This window comes from Lontra canadensis, unplaced genomic scaffold (genome assembly GCF_010015895.1).
Source record: "Lontra canadensis isolate GAN:19392208 unplaced genomic scaffold, GSC_riverotter_1.0 scaffold60, whole genome shotgun sequence".
Lineage (NCBI taxonomy): Eukaryota > Metazoa > Chordata > Mammalia > Carnivora > Mustelidae > Lontra > Lontra canadensis.
Window position 1 is genome coordinate 1424792 of NW_022631054.1, and position 24256 is coordinate 1449047.

General features: G+C 42.6%; 1 protein-coding gene across 1 annotated transcript in view; it reads right to left on the minus strand.

Moving 5' to 3' along the window:
- The window catches only part of CSMD2 (CUB and Sushi multiple domains 2), a 593647-nt gene that overhangs the window by 42038 nt on the left and 527353 nt on the right, over positions 1–24256 (minus strand). The window contains exons 50-55 of the mRNA XM_032877161.1: positions 22772–22957; positions 21604–21798; positions 19557–19730; positions 18132–18305; positions 11878–12051; positions 9009–9197 (exon numbers count right to left, since the gene is read on the minus strand). Coding sequence (XP_032733052.1) covers positions 9009–9197; positions 11878–12051; positions 18132–18305; positions 19557–19730; positions 21604–21798; positions 22772–22957 — 1092 coding nt within the window. The remainder of the gene's footprint in view (positions 1–9008; positions 9198–11877; positions 12052–18131; positions 18306–19556; positions 19731–21603; positions 21799–22771; positions 22958–24256) is intronic.

Sequence of the window (24256 nt, forward strand, 5' to 3'; positions counted from 1 at the left end):
GCATACTGAGGGAAGGAAAGGCCCCAGAGGGACAATGAGCTTGGTGTGTTTGAGGAAGAGCAAGAAGGCCAAGCCTGCTGGAATGAACTGAGCAAGGAAAGAATGGAGGAGGGCATGGATGGACAGGTTGCCTGGAACCAGATCATGGATTAGAATTAAGATTTTATTATGAGCATGATGAGACACCTACTGGAGTGATGTGATTTGATTTAATAAGATCATTCTGGCTACAGTATACAGAATGTTCCAGAGTGTGGCAAGAAAGAGGGTGCCATTGCAGTAGTTAAAGAAGAGATGATAATGACTTGGATGGACTAAACCTGATGGTATGGTAGAAGATCCTTGTAGTCATTACTTGGACCCAAAAAGGGCACAGGGCACAGCATGAGTGATGATCCAGACACATGACCAATGGGATAAAATGTGAGTTGGGCTGATGCTGTTCCTGATGATGGAATTTTGGCCAGGCACAGAGATGGCATGAATAGGTCTTGGCTATCTACATTTCTCACTGTGATCTTAATGTGTGTCAGGTCATGTTCTAAGTGCCTATGGTGTATTATTTGCAGAGACCACTGTTAACAATTCCTCCCATCAAGGCATGGAGCCTGTTTTGCCTCCTCTTGAATCTGGGCTGGCTTTGTGACCTGCTTTGACTACTGGAATGTGGTGGAAATGACATTGGGTGGGTTGTGGATTAAGAGGCCAAGCAGCTTCTGCCCTCATTTTCTTGGAATATGACTGCCACCATGTAAGGAAGTCTGTCTTAGACTACTGAATGGTAAGAAATTACATGGAGACAGGAGCCATGTGGAAAGTAATCATGATATTCCAGGCAATAGCTGGGACCAAGTTCCCTGACATGTGAGTGAGGCCATCTTGGATCTAGATCTAGACATAAAATAAAGATATAAAAACTTGTATCTATCCTATACCTATTTCTGTGTCTATATAATCTCCAATTGGCGATTGTTTCTTTGGAGAACTCAGACTAATACACCTGCTAAGCCTTGAATTCTAGACTTACATCATTGTGAGAGAATACAAACAGCTGCTATTTTAAGTTTTGAGATGTTTGTTAACAGCAATAGATAACTGACTGGCTTCCCCCAGAGTGACTGATCCAGGAGAGCAAGGTGGAGGTGGAAATATGTTTTATGACCTACTTTGTAAGTCGCACATCACCACTTGACATAGACCAACCCTGGTACAGTACAGGAGATACTACATGAAAGCATGAATACCAGTAGGTAGGGTCATTGGCACCATCTTCAAGACTGACTGTCCTATCACTGTGCGAATATACCACATTTTTTCATCCATTTCCTGTTGAGGGATTTTTGGATTGTTTTCTGTTTTGGGCTTTTATGAATAACTCTGATAAGAACATTTTTATTTATGTTTATTGATGTACATAGGTACACATATATGTTTGCTATGTCTACTGATTTCTGTGATTAGAGTTGACTGGTTGTTTTTCTGATGTTCTTATGTGGTTTTAAAATTTGTCTTTGGGGGTGCCTGGGTAGCTCAGTGGGTTAAGCCTCTGCCTTTGGCTCAGGTCATGATCTCAGGGTCCTGGGATCGAGTCCTGCATCGGGCTCTTTGTTCAGCAGGGAGCCTGCTTCTACCTCTCTCTGCCCACCTCTCTGCCTACTTGTGATCTCTCTCTGTCAAATAAACAAATAAAATCTTTAAAAAAATAAAATAAAATTTGTCTTTGGCTAGATTGAGGAAAGTATTAAATTATGACATTGTCTAATGGTCTCTGAAAATGTATATGCGATGCCTGAAATTATTTATTTGTCATTGGTTTGATCTAGGCCACTTGGGTATTTGTAAAATTAGCAACCAGAGTATATTCTATTGTTGTATTCTTTTCCTGTGTTTTTTTTTTTCTTTTAAAGGAGGAAAAAGTCAACAATAAAAATGTTTGTGAGAAAAGATAAAACAGTGTCAATACCTTTTGGCTGCTGTGGGTAAGGAACAACAAGAAAAGGATGTAAGAGAATAATAAAGAGGAACAACTTATATACAGTGTGTATTTGCATACAAATCAGGGAGGTGATGAAGACAGAGAAGGTGAATTTCTACTGCATTTCTCAATTTGTCAATATAAAAACATTTAAAAAATGTTTTTAATGTTTGTGCCCACGTCCAAATGGGATTTCCAGATCCTGCAGTGGCTGTTTAGTTTCTAACTGCAAATTAGTTACTGCAAATAAGTTTAAATGTATACATAAAAATAGGCAAGCTAGATATTTAGCACTGCAAGTAATAGACTTTCTTGCCTTACACAGAATACATATATAACAGGGGATTGAGGAAAAAGTATAAAATTACAATTAAGCAAAAAATAATAATACAAATTAGAATTTATAGTTGGGTGTAGGTTATGCTGAGTCCCACAGTAAAAGGAAAAGGACCCCATGCTGGCTCCTAGACCCCAAATATGGAGACTTGTACTAATGGCTGGCCAGCCTCCAGGGCTTCCACTGTTTTCTAAAGCACTTTATCAGGGAAATAACGTATGATATAGACCTGAGTCATGCATTTTCCTTGGTCCCTGCACATCCATGCCAATTAAAACAGTTTGCTTTCACCTGGAAGGAACAGCTGATTTTTCACTAACTGATTTGATCAGGGGATATGTAAGTACTCTACAATTTTCTATAAGTCAATTCACAGGTATTTTTGTCTTCCAGAAGTAAAAATTCAAGTTAGCCTACTAAAATAATGTCATGATAATCATGAAACATCAGTGAAAATGGTTTTACTGAGAGTCACTTGGGATCTTATAGGCAATTAAAGTTCCTCAGGGTCTTGTGTTTTTGAAATGTTCTCATCAAATCTAGGGAAAAACTTCTTTACTTTTCCCCCATCAACAAATGAATAGCCTAACTGGGTCCTGGTGTTGGCATATCATCTTTCTGGAAGTCCTGCTGAAGCTCATATTCAGAGTGAGTAATAAACATTACTGTCCTGGGGAAACCTGCTCCAAAAAGAAGAGCAGATTTGCCTCTTAGTTTTGGTTTCTATGTCCCCAATAATGATAGAATGCAGTGGTCTCAGTAATTAGTGAAGGCAGAGTTTAGCACCTTGTAAGTCCCAAATGAGAAAAAGAAGTTATAATTGGTTTTTTGGAGCAAAAAATATCAGCAACTACTGAGCATTAGTCATTCTTTTTTTGAGAGATAATGGCTAGCTTGTTTCTAAACTTTGACTTCTGCAAGACTGAGAGACTAGTTCATGGCTCTGGCAGATTAAGATCAGTCCAAAAAGAAATCACAATGGAAACATAATAAAACATATGAGAAATAAGTCATCATAAGTGAAAATCAGCAGAAACAACAATAGCAGAATTAGTCACAAAGATGATGATATTGTAATGATCAGATATAGAAGGCATTATATGTATATTTAATATGTGAAAGACATAAAAAGAACATGTTTATAGAAGAACAGTACACTATAAATAATCAAGCAAATTTAAACAACAAATAAAACATTTCAAATACAAAAGAAATAAATGAAAATACAAACTCAGTGAATGGTTAAACCTCACCTAAGTCATAGCTAAAATGATAATTAGCAAATGGTAGGACAGACAAGCTACCTATGAACAATTTTTTTTTTAGATTTTTATTTATTTATTTGACAGAGATCATAAGTAGGCAGAGAGGCAGGCAGAGAGAGAGGAGGAAGTAGGCTCCCTGCTGAGCAGACAGCCCAATGTGGGGCTGGATCCCAGGACCCTGGGATCATGACCTGAGCCAAAGGCAGAGGCCTCAACCCACTGAGCCACCCAGGTGCCTCGAACAATTTTTAAAGAACAAACTTATCTGTATAGCAAAATAATGAGAAGATTTGTAGGAAGAGGTGAAAAGCCCACCAAGCCTACTGATAGCTGATTATCTAGAACAAAATTTTAGTTCAACTTTAAATTAGGAGAAACAAACAGGGTTTTGGAGAGGAGGGGGTTGGGGGTATGGGTGAGCCTGGTGGTGGGAATTAAGGAGGACACGGATTGCATGGAGCACTGGGTGTGGTGCATAAACACTGAAAAAATAAAATAAAATTTAAAAAACTTAGTTCAAACTAAAAGACTCCCAATAATATTAATTTAAATTACTAACAGGGAGAGACCTGGGGAAATCTATCAGAGATGGGAAATATGAATAAGAGTTTCAGACACATAGAGAATTGCAGAAGAAAGTCTAATGTTGGAGTCCCAGAAGTAGTGAAGGAAGAAAATGAGGAGAGACAATATTTATAGAAATACATAGCTGAGAATTCCCCAGATGTAAAAAAATCCAGGAAGCTTAATGAATCCTAAGAAGGATAAATAAAATATCTAAACACAATGTAAAATAATTCAGAATGCCAGTAAGAAAGAGAGGATCTTAAAGTCAGTGAAGTCAAAACAAAACAAAACAACCAAACTACCTAAAAGGTATAATGACTAGATTGAAAGCAGACTTCTCATTAATAATAAATGCCAGCAGAATCCACCAAATATGTCTACTTGGACTTCTGATCCAGCTAAATTATCATTTAATAACTACAGAAAATGCAGAAAACCAAAGACAGTGACAGACTTTATAAAGGAGTGAAGGACTGATAGCTGGCTTCTCCATAAGCAGTAAAGGTGAGAAGATATTAAAAAGATTTCTTTAATGGGTTGAGAGAAAATAATTGCCAACCTGGATTTCTTAACCCTCCAAAAAAATCCTTAAAAAGCGAGAGACAAATAAACATATCATAGCCAAACAAAAACTGAATGTTTGCCACCTGCAGATCTTCATTAAATAAGATTCTAAAGGATGCCCTTCAAAGAGCAGGAAAATGTTCCACGAGGAAGGACAAGGTATAAGAAGAAATGAAAAACAAAGAAAGTGGCAAATATGTGGATAAATCTAAGCAAAAAATAATTGCATAAAACAACAACAATAATATATTGTGAGTTAAAAAATAAGGCAAAATTGAGATATAAGAAAACAATAATGTAAAAGTCAGAAAAAGGTAAATGAAGAAGTTAAAGTGTTCTAATGTTCTTGTATGATACAGGAGGAAGAAAGATTAACTCTAGATTTTGATAAGTGAAATGTTCCTGCTATAATTCCTAATGTAGCCATTAAAATGTAGAGCATATAACTTACTTATTAGTAGAGATGAAAAAAAAATTATAAAAATAGTTAATCCAGTAAAAAAAGAGAAAAAAAGAAACAATGTGTAGAACAAACAGAAAACACAAAATAGGATGGTAGACTTAAAATTTAAATACATCAGTAGTTTGACATGTTTAAAGTGACAAAAAAAAAAAAAAGACTTTTAACCAAGAATTCTATAGCTAGCAAAACTATCCTTCAAACATGAAGGGGAAATAATTAAGACATTTTCAGATAAATAAAGACTGAGAGAATGCACCATTAGCAAACCTATGAAGAAATTCTAAATTATAAAGAAATTCTACAGGAAGTCTTTCAGGCTGAACTGAAAGGAATTGAAGGCACATGCAGAACTAAAAAAGCCCTGGTAAAGTTAACTACATAGGTAAATATAAACTACAGTGTAAGTTTAATTTTTTTTTGTTTGTAATTTTTCTTCTCTTAGCTGAGAAATGGCATGAAGCAGTAATTGGAAATCTGTGTTGGTCAGCCTGCAATGTCTAAAGATGTAATTTGTATAATAGTAACAGCACAAGGGACGGGGGAGGCAATGGAATTATGTAGGAGCAAAGCTTCTGTATACAACTGAAATTAAATTAGTATTAATACAAACTATGTTTTTATAAGTTAAAATGTTGATTATAATTTTCAGAGTAACCACTATGAAAATAACTCAAAAAACCCACCGTGAAATAACAAAGAAATTAAAATATTACATTAGAAAAGAACTATTTAATGAAAAATAAAGCAGCAATAGGAGAATGGAGAACCAAAAAACCCTCCCCAAGCCCCAAAACTAAAAAACACTAAGGCCATAAAATACATAGAAAACAAATAGCAAAATGGCAGATGTAAAACCTACCTTATCAATAATTACATTAAATGTTGATTAAACACCATAAGACAGATATTACCAAAATAGATAAAAAACATGATCCAACCATATGCAGTCTAAAAGAGACATACTTTAGATTCAAAGATGCAAATAGACTGAGAATAAAAGATGGGAACAGATATACCATGTGTACAGCAACCCAACAGAGGCTGGCATGGCTATCCTAATACTAGACAGGATAGACTCTAAGAAACAAACTGAGGGTTGTAGAAAGGGAGATGAGTTGGGGGTTGGGGTAACAGGTGATGGGCATTAAGGAGGTCACGTGATGTAATGAGCACTGGGTGTTACATGCAACTAATGAATCATTGAACACGACATCAAAAACTAATGATGTACTATATGTTGGCTAATTGAGTTTAAAGAAAAAAATAGTCATCAAACACCAAAAGTATATTTTCTAGTGATTAAAAGGATCAATCCATCAATAAGATATAAAATTATAAATATATATGTACCTAACAACAGAGATCCCAAATACATGAAACAAAAACTAACAGAATTGAAGGGAGAAATAGACAAATCAACAATAATAGTATGAGATTTCACTACCCCATAGAACAACATGACAAAAGACCTACTAGAAAATATAGTGACCATGCTATAAACCAACTAGACCTCACAATCATCTGGAGAACACTCCACCTAATAACAGCAGAAAATACTCTCTTCTCAAGCACACATGGAATATTCTCTAGGATAGGCCATGTGTTAAGTCCTAAAATAAGTCTCCATAAATTTAAAAAGATTGAAGTTATGAAAAGTATGTTCTTCAACTACAATGCAATGAAATTAAATGTAACAGAGAAAAATTTGAAAAATTTACAAATATTATAGAAATTAACCAACCACTCCTAAATAATCACTAAGTTAAAGAAGATATTGGAAGAATAGTTAGAAAATACTTTGAAGTGAAAAAAAATGAAAACAAAACATACCAAAACTAATGAGATGTAGTGAGAGCAGTCCTCAGAGAGAAATTTATAGCTGTAAATGCCTACATTAAAAAGAAGAAAGATCTCAAACCAACAACCCAACATTTCCCCTTAATAAACTAGGGAAAAAAAGACCAAATTAAACCCAAAGCAAATAGAAGAAAGGAAATAACAAAGTTAATGGCAGAGATAAAGAGAAAAACAATAGAGATGACAAGCAAAACCAAAAGTTGGTTCTTTTAAAATATCAATAAAATTGACAGGGATGCCTGGGTGGCTCAGTGGGTTAAAGCCTCTGCCTTCAGCTCAGGTCATGATCCCAGGGTCCTGGGATCAAGCCCCGCATTGGGCTCTCTGCTCAGCAGGGAGCCTGCTTCCTCCTCTCTCTCTGCCCGCCTGTCTACTTGTGATCTCTGTCAAATAAGTAAATAAAATCTTTAAAAAAAAAATTGACAAATGTGGGGTTGCCTGGTGGTTAAGTCAGTGAAGTGTCCCAATCTTGATTATGGCTCAGGTCCTGATCTCAGAGTTGTGGATAGCCCCGTGTTGGGCTCCATGCTCATCAATGAGCTGGCCGGAGAATCTTTCCCTCTTCCTCTGCCCTTCCCCCAGCTCTCTCTTTTAAATAAATAAGTAAATAGATAGATAATTTTTAGAGAGAGAGAAGAGAGAGGAGAGAAAATGATTCAAATTATTAAATAAAAAATGAAAATAAGGACATTACTACCAACCAAGCTTCTAGAAATAAAAAGGATTATTGAATACTATGAACATGAACAGTTATATACAAACAGATTAGATAATCCAGATGAAATGGGCAAATTCTTAGATGTACACAGACTACCAAAACTTACTCAAGAAAAAGTGGACTATCTGAGTAGAATTATAGCAAAAAAAAAAAAAATAGAATCAATCAATAATAAAAAAAACTTTCAAAGAAAAGCCTAGAACTAGATGACTTTACTGCTGAATTCTATCCAGGTTTTAAAGAAGTAATACCAATCTTCCTATTCCTAAAAATAGAAGAAGAGGGACATTTCCCAACTCATTTTAGGAAGGCAGCATCACCCTGACACTAGAGCCAAAGACATCACAAAGAAAGGAGACCACAGGCCAACATCCCTTACGAACATAGCTACAAAAATCCGTAACAAAATACTAGCACATGAAGTCCAGCAGCAGATTAAAGGGATTATACCATGACCAAGTGTGATTTGTTCCCCAAGCACAAGAGTGGTTCAACAGAGGAACATAAATCAATGTAATACACCATATATTGACAGAATGAGCAGGGGGGGGGGCCATAGGATCATTTCAATGGATGCAGAAAATGCATTTGACAAAATCCAACACCATTTCATGGTAAAAATGTTCAACGAATTAGAAATAGAAGGGAATTTTTTCCACTAGAAATAGAAGGGAAATTTCTAGTTAGGAATAGAAGGGAAATTACTCACTCATAAAGGAATTTACATAAACTTTCCAGCTAATATCATACTTAATGGTGAAAAACTGAAAGCTTTTCTCCAAAGACTAGGAACAAGAGATGGATGTCTGTTTTGCCACTTTTTAAAAAAAAAAATATTATTAAGTAGGCTCCATACCCAGCCTCCAGAGTCTGGAGCATTTCTGCTTCCATCCTTCAAAAGAAAGGGGGTCATGTGTTGTTTTTCTGGAAAAGCAAGGAAGGGGTAAGGTGGGAGAGAGTGTTGTGCCAGACAGCCTATTGTAAGATAAGGGACCCCTGAGAGCTGAAGAGGAGAGTAACTACCAGAGAGGAAGGAGAATAGGCTTCTGGCCCAGAAGAAAGATAGTACATGAATTGGTGTGGGAAGTAATCCTACAGGGCCCAAGGAGCAGCCAGAGTGACTGCCATTGTGATCTCTCTCTCTCTCTCTCTCTCTCACACACACACACACACACACACACACACACGGAAGACTGTTCTTGGACATGGGCCACCCCATCAGTCTGCACGGGGATCATTTGGAGTAGATGACCCCTACTTACAGAGGCACTGGGGGCGGGGACGATCCCACGTGCCATCGCCCTGGCAGCTGAGCACCGGGGTGCCCAGGAGGTAGAAGCCGTGGTTGCACTGGTAAGACACAGTGGTGCCGTAGCTGAACCTGTGCGGGCCGCTGGCGTGGACTTGACGAACACTGTTTTCTTGGTGCCCAGGATCTGTGCAGTTGATGACTGTAATGGAATGGGACCATCAGACCCAGACATCTAGATGTGAAGATTTTCTTATGGTTTTAAATGAGAATTCCCAAGTCCCAACAGGCATGCATTCCCAGTAGGGCCATATTTCCAGATCGAAACTGGTAGCACAGAGCCGATCCTGCCTGGGAGGACGAGCTGATCCTCAGGCGGTTGTATGTCCTGATCACTGACCTTGATCACCTGGTTAAGGGATAAGTTTTTTCACATCTGGCTAGACTCCACCTCCCTGGGGAAGCCCTCTCACCTCCTCCCAGTCTGGTTAGCCTCTCCCTCCACAGTGCTCCCCTGCACAGACCTCTACAGCTAATTTTATCAGGCCTGATGAGGAGTTGTTTAAATACAGGAGTCCCTGGACGGCGTGACTCTCTCGTCTCTGGGCACCCCATCCCTGACCCAGCAAAGCTCATCAGCTGCGAAACAGATACGTCTGAGCTGACTCCAGCAGGGGCTGGTCTTTTTTTTGGAACCTGTTTTAACCACTTTGAAGAGTATTTCAGGGAAAGATTGATATCCTGGGGATAAATTTGACTGCTACATGCTGAAGTGTTTCCAAAGCAGCTTAACTCAAAATCAGAGGGGTATTTTAGGATAATGACAGTATCATTTATAACCCATGATATGTGATTTTGCTTTCAAAATGCTTACTGTGGTCTCCTACTCGTCATATAAGGTGGCGGGACAGGTATTTTTTTCTAAATTGGATAAGTTTTTAGAGTATAAGGTACTTTTACCTCTGATGAGCCTCTCTGAGGCTCAGAGAAGTTGGCATCACAAAATGAATACTTAGCATGTACTGACTGACACTCTTTATGGCTGTGCACCGAGCGCCAAGTGGTATGCTGAGCAGTAAAGACACCAAGGAATTTTCAGTAGAGAGTAGGTTTTTCCCACCTTGGCACTATGCACATTTTGGCTGATAATTCTTTGCTGTCGTGGCAGTCCTGTCCATTACAGGATGTCTAACAGCACCCTTGGCCTCTACCCACTAGATGCCAAGAGAAGCCTTCCACATGTGACAATGAATAATGTCTCTAGACCTCTATCCCCTATTGGGGTGGGGAGATGGATAAAATCATCCCCATTTGGGAACTGCTGGTCTAGAGAGAAAGGGCAAACCAGCAATTATTTTATCTAATAAGCACTCTGAAAGGTCTAGAAGAGAAGTTTCCAGAAGCACAAAGCTGTTTATCTTGCCCGGTGGAGGGGAGTGAAGCAGGAAGAGCTTCCAAGGCAAGGCGGTGTTCAAGCTGGTTCTTGATGGCTGGGTAAAAGTCATCCAGACCAAGGGGGACAGAGAAGAACACATTCGAGGAGACTGTGTGGGACTGCCCAGGGGTTGTGCATGGTGTGGAAGAGGGACACTGAAGAGGCTCAGTGCAGCCAGGCCCCAGTACAGAGGTCAGGCCACGACAAAGAACAGTATGGATGTGAGGGCAATGGTGAGTCTGGGCAGGTGTTTTAAACAGGGAACGATCCGATCAGATTTGCATTTGAGACAGTCACTCTGTTGGCCGAAAGAATGGGCTGGCGGGAGCAGGACCAGAGGCCACAACTTCTAAGATTTTAGCCCATCCCTCAGATTCTGAGACCAGTTGCTGAGCTCGTTACTCTGGGAAGGGACCGCCAGGGGTGGGAGCTGGAGTTACAGAGGAATTTGCATCTCATGTTGTGGAGATGGAACACAGTTCTCGAGAAGGGGATGGGGGATAATGAGACCCACCAGCAGTCAAGTTTAATACTCTTTCCTGCCTCAACAGATGATTGTAGGAAGGCACAACACCAGGTCATGGCAGTTGTTCCTGTGTTTTCTGGAATGTTCTTTCCCTCAAAATGGCATCTTCAAAGGTTACCAGATGGATGTTATTTTAGGGTTAGTTGTGATGCCTCTTGATTTATTTGAAAATCTGAGTCCTTTAAAAACACCAGTTACAAATGACCTATGACACACTGCCAATCACCACGCTCCTGCACATACTGCGACGAGGAGCTGTTGTCCCAGGGACTCTGTGTCCTCACAACAATAAAGACTCAATCCACCTCCGGGTCAGGGCTGGACTTATTCATGTTCTGCCTGAGTTGACGCTCCACTCAGACGTCACTGAGTCTGCCAGGCCCTTCCTGGAACGAGGCAACTCCATTTATCCCTACTGCTGTGACCAGCCTCGAAAATCTTTAGAAACTATTTCCCAAGTAGCCCAGATGGGGCCAGAATACCCTCTGCCCAGGGTCTTCCTTGGGTTCTGTTCTTCCTCCTGCTTCCTCCCAACCCCTATGCTCTCAGCTTTGTATTTTTTATTCTAACTTTCTTGCTTTTTTTCTTTCTTCAGGAATGGGGATTCATAGGATAATACTCATCATAGGATGAGTATTTGTCCTGTGCAATGTAAGCAAGAAGACTGCTTCCCATTTCTATTTTGAAAGGCACACCCTGTTTGCTGTGCTTATGTAACCAGTGATGAAATCTTCACACAGACAGACATGGCTGTGTCTAGGGGTTGAGAAAATCCTCATTTATGACCCTCCTCTGCTCTCAGTCTTCCCCATCTGTGTCAAAATCACGCTAGGACTGAATCTGCTGGCTTTTGCTACTGGGTCACAGAGTCCCAAATGGCAGCAGTACTAGGGGTCAAGTGCAAGAAGAAGGGGGACTCACTTCTGCAGGTGGGCAGCATGTTGCTCCACTGCCCGCTGGCCAGGCACTGGGACCTAGGGGCCCCCTCAGCCACAAAGCCCGGATTGCAGACAAACTTGACCACATCGTTGAGGTTAAACTGGTTGCCCTGAGTGAGGCCGTTGAGTGGGTTGCCTGGGTGTCCGCAGGTAATTGCTGCAACCAAAACAGACAAGAGGTAAGCCCTCCTATTATTCCGCAGCCCCGAAAGCTCATCCTTTTCTTGCCTGGTATTTCTTACAAGTACGGGGAAGTTCAGCCCTACGTCTAACTATGGTCTCTTTAGCAGCAAAACCTTTATCTCCTGCAATCAGCATGTGGATACACCTTCTTCTGGGAAGGTGTATCTGTAGCTTGGACAACTCTAGAGAAATCCTTCTGTGACTCCCCATGGGGCCTCTGGCCTGGGTTGTAGGTCTGTTGTCTGGGTAGTCAGCCCTCCCTCCTTTTCTTGGCCTCTGTCCCCATGGCTCTCCCTCTCCACTCTCCATCCTGGATGTGATGACCACCCTTCGGCCTGGAATCAGACCAAGCCCATCTCCGGGCAGTGCTTGACAGAGCCAGAGTCGACACTCACCCAGCCTGAACAGAGGAACTGCTCCCCTGCTTGACCTATGGGCTCCCCCTGCCCCACCCGTGGTACAAGCCAGCCTTGGGGAGCCAAAGCTGTTGTTGAGAGCACACTTCCCCTCTCCTCCTTCCAGATGAAGGAGTGATTTCTGGCCTTTCTCTGGGCTCTTTTACTGATTCTGGCCTAGGTCATGTGGAGCGGTCGATCTGTGTGACTTGGGTAGAATGAGCAGTCATGCTTGACCCAATGTGGTCCCTTCCTCTCAGGACCTAGCGCCCGTGGACAGCAGTGCTCTCTGGTGCTCCTCTGCAGACGGCGCTCCCTGACAATGGAGGGGTGCTGCCCCTGCAGTGTGTGTCCGATGGTGGCACTCCACCCCACCCTGGGTTTTTTCAGCAGACCCCACTGGGCTCTCATGTGAAGCTATGGCTTCTGACTTAAGCTTTATTAGTAATGATGGTGATCCTTCAGCACCTATGCAGGATTTTGTAATTTCTTCAGCCACAGGCAGGGTGGCGACGGTGGCCCCAGTGCTGGCAGGCCTGGCCCCAGAGTGCTTGGGTTACCCTCTGTCCCAGTTTTCTTCCTTCCTCCTCGAACTGGAGTTCATCTCTCCACCCAGGCACTGGTTTCTCTGAGGTTTCTCCAGTATAGGTGCCTGCCCCAGAGCCTTGGCCCCTGCTTTCCCCTCTGCCAGAACATCCTTTGGCTCCAGCCCTCATATCCTCATGTTTCCCCTCAAATGTCACCGAATCAGTGAAGCTGTCCCTTATGACCCAATAAACAACCTACCAGCACTGCCCGGGTCCTACTCCTTCTCCACTTTTCTCCACAATAACTGACACACTCCACACGTAGTTCTCTGTCTGTTCATTCCTTATCTCCCTCCACCTGAGGGTAAGTTGCACAAGGGAGGGGTCTTTGGTTTGTTCCTCGCTACACCCTTGGGGTCTGTACTAGAGCCTGACATGTAGGAAGAGCTTGAGCAATGTCTGCTGAGTGAAGGAACGTGTGAGGTACAAACAGACGGATGATGGGCCTTCTGCTTTGCTCCTTAATCCTTAGATCTCTCTAGAACTTGCTTGGTACCCAGTCTCTTTGGACTGAATTCTCAGGTACTGGTCTTGCCAGGCCTTTCCCTTCATTCTGGATCTTGAGGCTGAGAAACCATGAGGAATGTTTTCTTACCCCACAACTGGATCCACAAAAAGCCTACCCCAAACCCAGCTCGTGTGAATGGGGATGGCGGGGCAAGAGCGGATAGAGCCCAGTTTCTGCTGTGGCCAACTCTGGTATCAGTCTGGGTCTATTCTCTTGTGTAAATCCCAAAAGTAGTATCCCTGACTCTAGCAGAAAGAGCTGGGCAGAGCAGGACACACATGGCTAGGAGACTGTGGGGTTTGAGGCTGCCTCATAAGCTAGGACGAGAAGGGGCTATAGGTGCCAGCTGACCAGGATTCAGCACTCAGCGCTGCCCTTTCCTTCCTTTAGACAATTTGATCTGGGTTCACTTTCTTTATCTTTAGAGTAAGGTTTTGGATTTTGTAAGCAGAATTGCTTTGAAAATAGATTTGTGTATTTACTTCTCAATCTTGCTGAGTTTCTTCTCTGTGCTAGGTACCCTGCTCTGCCCTGATGCTACACAAGGAGGGATATGAGATGGTCTATGCCATCAGGGAGCTCACTTCCCAGTCCAACGGAAGAGCGGTCGGGGAAGCAGACTGTTGTAGGACAGCGTGCTTGTGTGGGACAGGCACGCACGCAGCAGTGACATCTATCCTCCACAGGGGAGAGAGAGGGTTGAGGAGGGTCCCGGAGGAAAGAGCAGGCCATCTAAGCTGGGTCGCACAGATGGTGAGGACCCTGCCAGATCAGCAAGGTGGTGGGAGAGTGGAGATAAGCTTCATAGGGTCTGTGAACCCCCAGAAATGACATGCAAAATGCTGGCTGAAGGCAGGGGGCTCAGGAGAGGATCTGTTGCTCTTACAGATTCACAGAGGGTCATAAGCCCCCTCCCCAAAGGCTAAAAACCACTGGTGTCCAGTGAGGGAAGTGTGCTGAGTAGAAAACCTTTGGGGGTGCTGCCTTTTGAAGGACAGGTCACCAAGGTGCCTGCAAGGGAAATGGAGGTACGGTCAGATAGGCAGAAAAAGAAAATTCGATGGGGGTGGGGAGACGGGGGAGGCGTCCCCAAAGCCACAGGGAGAGCCGCAAGAAATGTCAGATACCCCAGAGAGCTCTGTTTCTCTGGGGACCCTCACTGGTACAAGCTGCAAAAAAGAGGTGGAGAACACCCCACCAGGAAGGAAAATCGAGGTCTTCGTGAAGCTTGTGTGCTTCCTCAGGGCTTGAGGGAAATTAACAGAAAGGAAAGGTAAGCAGTACAGAGGAGAAAGTTAAAAGCAGATTAGGGTCATTAAGGAAGCAGGAGGGAGGAGATCTGGGGATCAAGAGAGGGCATAGCCTTGGGCCTGGAGAGACTCTTCTACAGAGGTGGGAGGGAAGGGAGAAGGACAGACGCGTCGATGGGAAGCAGGAGCTAGAAGGAGTTACTGTCTGATGGCTTCCTTCATCTCTGCAAAATAGAAAGTGAGGTTATCTAATCAGCTAATCATTACTGGGGTCCATCTGCATTATTTCATTGCCTCCCACCACCCTGTGACGCAGGCACCACCGTCCTCCTCAGAGCGGCTGGGAATCTCATTTGGGGGCAGTTTCTCAGCGGTTCACCTGAGTCCTCAGCCCAGCTTCTGTGTCTCCATGCTTCGTTCGCTACCTGCCTTAGCCCTTGCTGAGAAGGCAGGTGGAGGAGGTGGAGGAGGTGGAGCGCAGGTCTTCAGGAAAGTGGTGGAATCAAGCAGGATGTGTGGGAATGGGCAGGAGAGCTACCAGGAGAGGTGGGATTGCCGGGGAGTTCTGAGGGTGATGGCTACAGAAACCCTGGACTGACATGGGGTGATGGCTCACACAGCCCCGACCACAGAGTCATCACTTATAAATGCTTGTTCTTTTCCTCCTGCCTTCCTCCTCCAGATGCCCCCCACAGCTCTGGGCTCCAGGACACAATGGGGATAGGTCCGAGAGGTCCTGGGTTCTGTCATGTGGCAGCGTTGACACCGCCACCGTCATAGCAACAGCAAGAACATCGGCTTCATGCCTCTCTCGGGTCCTGTTTGCGCTGCTTTGGGTCCAAAAGAGCATTTATTTAATCCCCATCATACCCCGAAGTACTGCTTTTTGGAGAGGAGGAAGCAGACTTAGGCAGGTCAACGAACCCATCTGAAGTCAGAGAGCCACATGATAGGTGGTGGGAGGTCTGGGTAGGCCCCAGGCAACCACGGTCAGGGGCCAAGTGTCCAGATGCTTTACTACCCTGCTTTTCCGTGCGTGCTGGTTTTAAAATCAAACATCTTTAGGCTTAGGCAAACATTCTCTACTTACTCTCAGACCCCAGCATTCCCTATTATTTATAACCTGAATCTCCACATGCATAGTCTGTGCCAATTACTTGGAGGCATCTGAATTTGCATCTTCTGGAGAAAACCAAATGTTTTGTTCAGGCCCATCTGGAAGAGTGACTGAATATAGATGGGTCTTGCTTTGTGTAAACCTAATACTGACGCAGCTATTAAGGCTAATTTTTCACGCATTGTTTATTCAGTGCGTCTCATTATTTTATTGCTCCATCTCATCTATGAAGAACCAGATAAAGAAGAATTCCAAACAAAAACCTGCCTTAAAAAATTAGACAACAAAACTAGCCCTGAATGTTACATAAAGGCTCACTTTGGGGAACTTTAAAAAGTGAAGAATTTTCCAAATTACTTCTAGGCAACTGAGAATAATGGTGGTCATTTAAATTAAAAAAAAATTGCAGATGAACAAGAAGAACAAATAAAACTATAGAAAGCCCAGGCTTGCAACATAACCAAAACAGAGAATGCTATAAACTTTAAATTATGTGTAAATTGAAAACAAACATGACACCCGGGAAGAACTTGCTCACGCTTCTATTGTGAGCCTTTGTGGAGAGCAAGACTGTACAGAAAAGGGAGAACGGGGCAGGGAGCAGCCCAATATTGATCTGAAGTCACTGTTGCAAGAGAAAGTCCATCTTAAATGTGAACAAACTGAAAAAAAAAATCCTAATAGGTCAGTGCACTGGCTGTAGGAAAGGGGCATAAAACTCTACAAAATTTCCTAAATACCAATAGAAATGGGAAAAAAACAGTAAGGAAAACATCATAAGGGGTGTCTGGGTTGCTCAGTTAGTTAAGCATCTGCCTTTAGCTCAGGTCATGATGGCTGGGTCCTGGGACTGAGCCCCTGGTCCTCCCTGCTCAGTGGGGAGTCTGCTTCTCCCTCTCCCTCTGTCCCCACCCCGCTCATGCCTCCCCCTTTCCCCTCTGCTGCTCCCCATGCTTGTGCCTTCTATTAAATAAACAAAATCTTAAAAAAAGAGAAAACACCGAAAACATCACACAGAGAAACAAATAGCCGAGTATGATATCTTGCCCATAACAGTTACATAAGACATGACAGATGTAAGACCAAGCATATGTCATAGAGATAAATGTGAATGAGTATAACTAACTTATTAAAAGAGAAATGTTTCAAATGGTCTCACAAGGCAAGGCCCAACTCTCTGTGGTACACAGGAGTTGGAAAGGGTAAAATATAGGGATGGCTCAAAGTATACCAGGCAAACATTAAAAGGACGAAAGTAGGGGTTATAAGCCTAATATCAGGCTGGGGGCCAGTCAAGCTACAAAATACTAAGAATGACAAAGAAGACATTTTAAAGGCTAAAATCACAATTTGCAATGTAGATATAATAGTTCTGAACAAGTATGTACCAAATAACACAGCAACTACCTTTATGTAGCAGAAACTAGAGGAAATGCAAGGAAAAATAGATAGAAGAACACTAAGAATAGAAAGCTTTAGGACACACCTCTCAGGGCAAAACAGGTCAAGTAACAAAAAGTCAGTAAGCATACAGAAGGCACAGATGACAATCAAGGCACATCTTATGATTATACACAGAAATTTACACCCTACCCCCCTTTCTTCTCAAACGCCCATGGAACATTCAGAATGACTGATCAAATATGAGGTCAACAGAGCATTGATAAATTCCATGGGGTAGAAATATTATGCAAAGCGTGATAATATTAGAAATGAATAACAAAATAAAAGTAGAATGGCCCTTCTTGTCTGGAAATGAAAAGAACATAACTATTAAGAAAATTCTTGGTGAAAGAAGAAATTTATACCCAGGTTACAGAATTTCTAATAAACAATTAAGCATTAATTATTATCAACTTTGGGATCTGCTTAGAGCAGTTATTGGAAGACATTTCATAGCCTTAAGCTCTTATATCAACAACAGTAAAAAAAAAAATGAAAATAAATGAATTGGATTTCCAACTCAAAACCTAGAAATGAACAAACAAGTTAACCAAAGGGAATTCCAAGGAGGGTGACAGAGAAGGCAAAAACAGTAATGAAGGATGCCGAAAACGGAAAACGAGATGTAATGATGCGTCTTTCAAAAAATTTAATGAAGTGTACAGAACATCCAGCAAACCTAATCAAGAGCACAAGGGAGCAAGTCCATGTTGAGTCTGAGCCCGTGACTAGGGAGAGTGGATAACATACTTACGCACACAGAAAGGGGTCTTGCCCGACCAGAGGTGATCTTGCTGGCAGATGCGCACGGACATGCCGATCAGGCGGAAGCCAGCATCACACTGGTATACCACGCTGCCCCGGTAGCTGTAGTTCTCCCCATTGATGTGTCCATTGACAATGGGCTCAGGGGTCCCACAATGCCCAGCTTTGGTGGGAGATGAGGAAAGAGTGTAAATCAAGGAGGAGCTTATAGAAGAGGAGTAGGGGCTTGGTTAGGGTGGGGGAGTCGGGGATGGTGAGGAAAAGGACCAAGGACCCAGCCACCCACCCAGGATAGCCATTCAGGAGTAGCCATCTAGGAATGGCTTTAGGGATCCTAGTCATGATGGAAGTGGCAAACCCAAATCCCAAGGTTGAATTCCAAAAGGCCATCCACCTCTGGGCTATAGTTTCTGTGTCTGTCCATGGGTTAGAAATGATCACTGTCACTTCCCTGCCTCTGGGATTGACTCCCTCCTTTTTTTTTTCATCAACCAGCATCGACCGAGCATCTACTGGAGGAAGGGCACCTTGGTCTACATTAAAGCCATCAAAGCCTAGTGGAATTGAAAATAACTGTGCACAAATAGGTGGTTTGGTTAAATCCGTCCTTCCTCCTCCTTGAGTGGCAAGAGACACAGATAGTGTAACCTAGGTATTATTTTATTGAATGGGGTTTGGGTAGAGTATATTCCTAGCATTTCCACTGGTATTCTTGGCTCTTTGTGGAAATAACTCGTGACTGTATCCCTAACAGGGGCCAGGGACAATGGGAGGGCAGCAGTCTGGAGATCATCCTCCAATCTACACTGTTAGGTCTGTGTAGCTTGAGACCCTCCTTTGGACTTGAGAGATCTAAGAAAGAAGTGAAAGGAGAGAATACCTTAGAATCTAAGGTTTGGTAGGGAATGGATTGGCCATGGGGAAAATGAAAAATTTTGTCCTTTGTAAGCCAGGTTGTTTTTGTGTTTTTGTCATTTGCTTATTATATACATATATGTATGTGCACATATACACACATGTGCACACACATGTACATACATATACGTACATGCATGTATACACACATGTATGTTTATATGTATATGAATGCATGTTTGTCTGTATGTATTTCTTCTATACACATGGGTATATATGTATGTACATATGTACATATGTATAAGTATGTGTGTGTATATATTTATAAATAGAACTTTGTCTCATCAGACTTGAAGTTCTTCTCATCCTCTTGGGTGTCCCAAGAGAAGAAAGTTCAAGGTCTTAGTCACGATGGATGTCCAAGAGCTGGTGTTTGGCTTAAGCACTTTATGCCATAGGTAAAATGATACTGTTTGAAGACTGGGATCCAGCTTTAGAAAGCTCTAACTTGTCTTACGGAAGGAAACATGGGCAGGGTAGGTCTGGGGAGGTCACTCACCAAGGCAGCGAACTTCGGAGCCACTCCAAAGCCCATTGGCCATGCACTCCCGCACCCTGGAGCCAACCAGCGTGTAGCCAGAATTGCAGGAGAAGATGGCCGTTGCCCCGTAGACGGACAGTGTTCCAATGCGGTGCCCACTGGGCGGGATGGGGAGCTCTCCACAGGAGATGACTGAAATGGATCACAAAGTGCTCAGTGAAAAGCCAGCCCCATGAGGAGGGACACGTGCTGTTTCTGAGTAGCAAGAATAATGACAAAAATAGGACGTGTTTAACTTTACTGGGTCTCATGAGCAGAATATGGGGGCACGAGAGTGACTTGCACAGTTTACCCCGGAGCAGTGATTCTCAATTGGAAGTATTGTCAGAAGGAGCCAAGGAGCTTTCAAAATGCTCAGGAGGTACTCTGGACCTATGACTCACGATCTCTTGAGATAAGGCCCAGACATGTGCATATTTAAGAAAAGCTCATCAGGTGGTTCAGGTGGTACCCTGGTTAGGAACCACCACACTAGAGGTGGAGATTCTGTGGTGCCCTGGGTGTCCAGCGAAGACACTGCCCATTGATTCCCTTGACCTTTCTGCTGAGAGCAGCAACCACCTCCCATTCCTTCCCAACAGAGTCCTGCATATAGCCACTGGCTGGCGTTGGGGGTGAGGCCTGATGGTCAAGGCTGCACTCAAATGTGAGAGCCTCCATTGTGATGAAGCTGTTACATGCTCATGATTTCTGCTCTGCCACATACATGGTTACATTCTATGGTGGAGTCTAAACTTGGATGCATAAAGACAATAGTGACTTAAATCATGGGAGTAGGGAGGATATCACTTCTTTTCCCATCTAGTCTCAAACTTTCCACTCCTCACTGACATGTTATTCCCTTTTACCCCATTAAAAACACCCACATCTCTATCATATCTTTATTGATTAAGTAAATATCATGAGCATATCCCATTGTAGTGGGTGTTGTGATGGGCCACTCAGACACCCATTTAGGATAGGAGGACATTTATCCCCAGCTGTTGGCAAATGACCCTCAGCTGCTTGCCCTCTTCAGACTGCTTTGGCTGAAGAGTCCTCCCATCTAGATCATGCTTCTTCCTGGGGTATTCTGTACTCAATGTTTGGTCAATGTGCAGGTATAAATGCCTCTAGCCCCAACCTGTGGCAGTTCTGATGGACCATGACAGCTTCAGAGCTCCCTGTGGGGTCAGTGGAAGGCCATCCTGATACTGCATCAGAGGTCAACTGTGCCATCTTCCCAGTACTGCTTCCTCCCCTTCCCTTACATAAGATGGTGGAGAGCTTAAGGGTACTCCCTAATAAATCTCTGTCTCAGAGTTGCTTCCAAGGGACCCTGATCTTGGAAACTATCTTGAAAAACAAAAACAATTAATAATATAGAGGGAGAGGCAGACACTTAGGTGTCTAACCCCTTGTGCTGTACATGCTCCCATTACAGGTCTTGTCACACCCCATTATCATTGCTTCCTTACTTGGTCTGCCTCTCTAGCAGACTATAAATTTCATTGGGGGCAGGAACCATAGCCTTCATTCTTCATACTCTATAATACCTGGCATGAATGTTGAACACATGGATGAGGGGATACTCAGTTTTTTTTTTTTTAAGATTAATTTATTTATTTGACAGAGAGAGAGAGAGAGAGACAGAACAGTAGGGGGAGCAGCAGAGGGAGAGAGAGAGAGAGAGAGAGAGAAGCAGACTCCCTGCTGAGCAGGGAGCCCCATGTGGGGCTTTCATCCCAGGACCCTGGGATCATGACCTGAACCGAAGGGCAGATACTTAACTAACTGAGCCATCCAGGTGCCCCCAAAAGCAACTTGTAAATAAGATGATAAGATGCTGAGAAGTACTTCCTTGAAGGAGTAAGACATCTCCCTAACTCCTGATTCTAGGTGAGTGTTCAAAAGGAGGAACATTGCCATCCCCGGTGATAACCCTCCTCTCTCCTTCCCCAGGTATGGTATAGCTCAGGTGGGAGGCACTGTGCCAAACTTTCCCGCCTTCCCCTCCTGGGCTTACTTTGGCAGGTGGGCATAGAGTTCCCGAGGCTCCACTTGCCGTTGGCCTGACAGCGAATGACCCTTTGCCCAGTGTAGTAGTAACCAGGGTCACAGATGAGCATCAGCTGGGCCTGGAACTGGTACTGAGTCTCAAAGATGAGCCTCCATCGGCCGTGCTCCACGCTAATGCTGCTGACATCAGGACAGGTCACAGCTGGGGGGACAAGGAACAGCGAGGAGAATTAATTAATTAATTAATTATGGAGGACACTGGAGAGAATCCAGAGCTAGGGCCTGGGAGACTGTAATGCAGTAGTAAGAATCTTGAGTCGCCAGGCAGGTTTGTTAAATGAATGAAGTGGCTGGGGACTGGTGGCATGAAGCAAACTGAGGTGGGCAGATCCACAAAAAAAAAAAAAAAAAAAAAAAGAAAAAAAAGAAAAGAAAAGAAAAGAAAAAAGGGGAGGGGTAATCAGTGCTGATTGTTAGAAGTGAACTTTGTAATTTCTCTTTGGTCAGATCTTTATTTTTCAAGATGAGCTAGAAATATGGATTTTTATGTAAACTCTCACAATTTTAAAATGTTGGGAAGCAATTCAGAAATTTCATAAAGCACACCATAGGCCAAAGAAACACACACAAAAAGACAAAAACAAATCAAAAGTACAAAACTCTATGTCTTCAGACTCAATATGGCCCCATAGGCGGCAAGTTTGTGACTCTGGCCTTAAAGTGAACTGTACCTCTGTCATTTTAGAGGTAGGTTTTTTTTTTTTTTTTTTTTTTTTCCCAACTAACACCCTTTTTTCTTTTAAATTCCATTAGCCAACATAAAGTACATCATCAGTTTCTGATGGAGAGTTCAGGAATTCATCAATTGCATATAAAACATTTTTGACTTTTGTGATCAATGGACATTTGTGCAAATGTTCTGATAGTTTTTCCTTCTAAAAGGAACTTATTCTTAAGTTCTGTGATGGTTTATTGAAACATCTCAGGGTGCAATGGTCTATTAATGCTTTGAGAGCAATTTCAAATGGAAGCCCAACTTGGTAGATGACACTCTCCACCTGTTTTCCGAATCCCCAACCTCCATGTACCTGCTTTTTAGCTCACTCCTTGCAGGAATCTTTTCAGCTGCATACCCAGCCCCTCCTTATACCCACCTCCATTGCCCAAGGACTCACGGACACACTTCGGGGGGACATTGTGGTTGCTCCAAAGCCCTGTCTCCAGACACTCTGCTGTGGCCTCGGCACCTGCTTGGAGGTGGTAGCCTTCGCTGCAGCTGTACACAGCCTTGGTCCCCACTGTGTACTCTTTGCCAAACACCATTCCATTCTTAGGGGCTTCAGGAAGCCCACAGGAAAGAGCTAGCAAAGAGAAAAAAATATTATGGGCATGTTTGCTTCAAGATGGTATTCTGAGAACATTTTTTAATCTTTCTTCTCCCCCAAGGCCCTACTAAAATTATAGTAAAGACCAGTAAAGTAGAAATGCCTCATAACAATAAACAAAATGGGAGGCTCAGCAGCAGAGGAGACTTCAAAAAAACTTAGGGAGATGGAATGCAGATTGAAGTGTGTTGATAGATTAAGTGGCGCCGAGAAGTTGCAGCTTAAAATATGAAGGAGCTATAGTGTGAGACCAATTCTCCTCCCTCTTTTCTCACAAATACAGTGTAGAGGTATCCAGGAATCTAGTCTCAAATAAAATAGAGAGGGTTTTCTTTTCCACCTAAGGAAAAAAAAAAAAAAGAAATCCCTTGAGAGAATCAGGGCTGCTCAGGTGTGAGATGGCATCTCAAAGTAAAGCTCTTCTAATTCTAGGATTTAAGAGCTCTCGGCCTAAAGGCCGCCCCTCTGCCTGCTGATCTCTGCTACATACTCACAACTCAACTTCTTATTCACAAGGGAGACCTAGTGGGCAAAGATATCTGTATGTAATCACAATAAAGGTAACCCACATCTGCCACCTGGAAAAATCAGCCTTGCCTTTCCTTTAAAATAGGATTAATGAGGGATCACTGTACATATGAAGACAACCAGTAGCATGAGAGACATAAACAAAGATAAGATTAGAAAGAGAAACAAATAGAAATAAAGTTCTCTTTTAGAAAACAGAGCTAACTCAGGAAATAGAAGATACATAAGCTTTAAGCTTTTGATTGGGAATATCTTGAGAAATCAAGGTGACATATTGTGTTCATAAAATGAGAACAAAAGGGCTTTGAAAAAAGAACAATGACAACAGAACAAGGAAAAGCTCTTTTAAGTTAAAAATATGATTGCTAAAATAAGTAGTAAGATAGAAGGGCTGGAGATTAAAAGCAAAGGGAATTTCCCAGAATATAGACCAAAAAGACGGAAACTGAAAATGAGAAAAAAGGACTGAAAACATAGGAGGTCAACATCCAGGAGGTCCAACTTCCAACAGGTCGGATTTCTAGAGAGAACAGAGATCACAGATGAAAATTTCCCAGAGCTGGAAAGACACAATTTTTTAGATTGAAAGGGAGCCAAATGGATGCAAAGAGAGCCATTCTTAGAGATATCATCATGGGATTTCAGAAGATGAAAGACAAGTTCCTACAAGTTCCCAGAGAGAGAAAAAAATAGGACATCCCTGCAAAGGAATGAGAATCAGACTGGCATCACATTTCCCATCAGCAA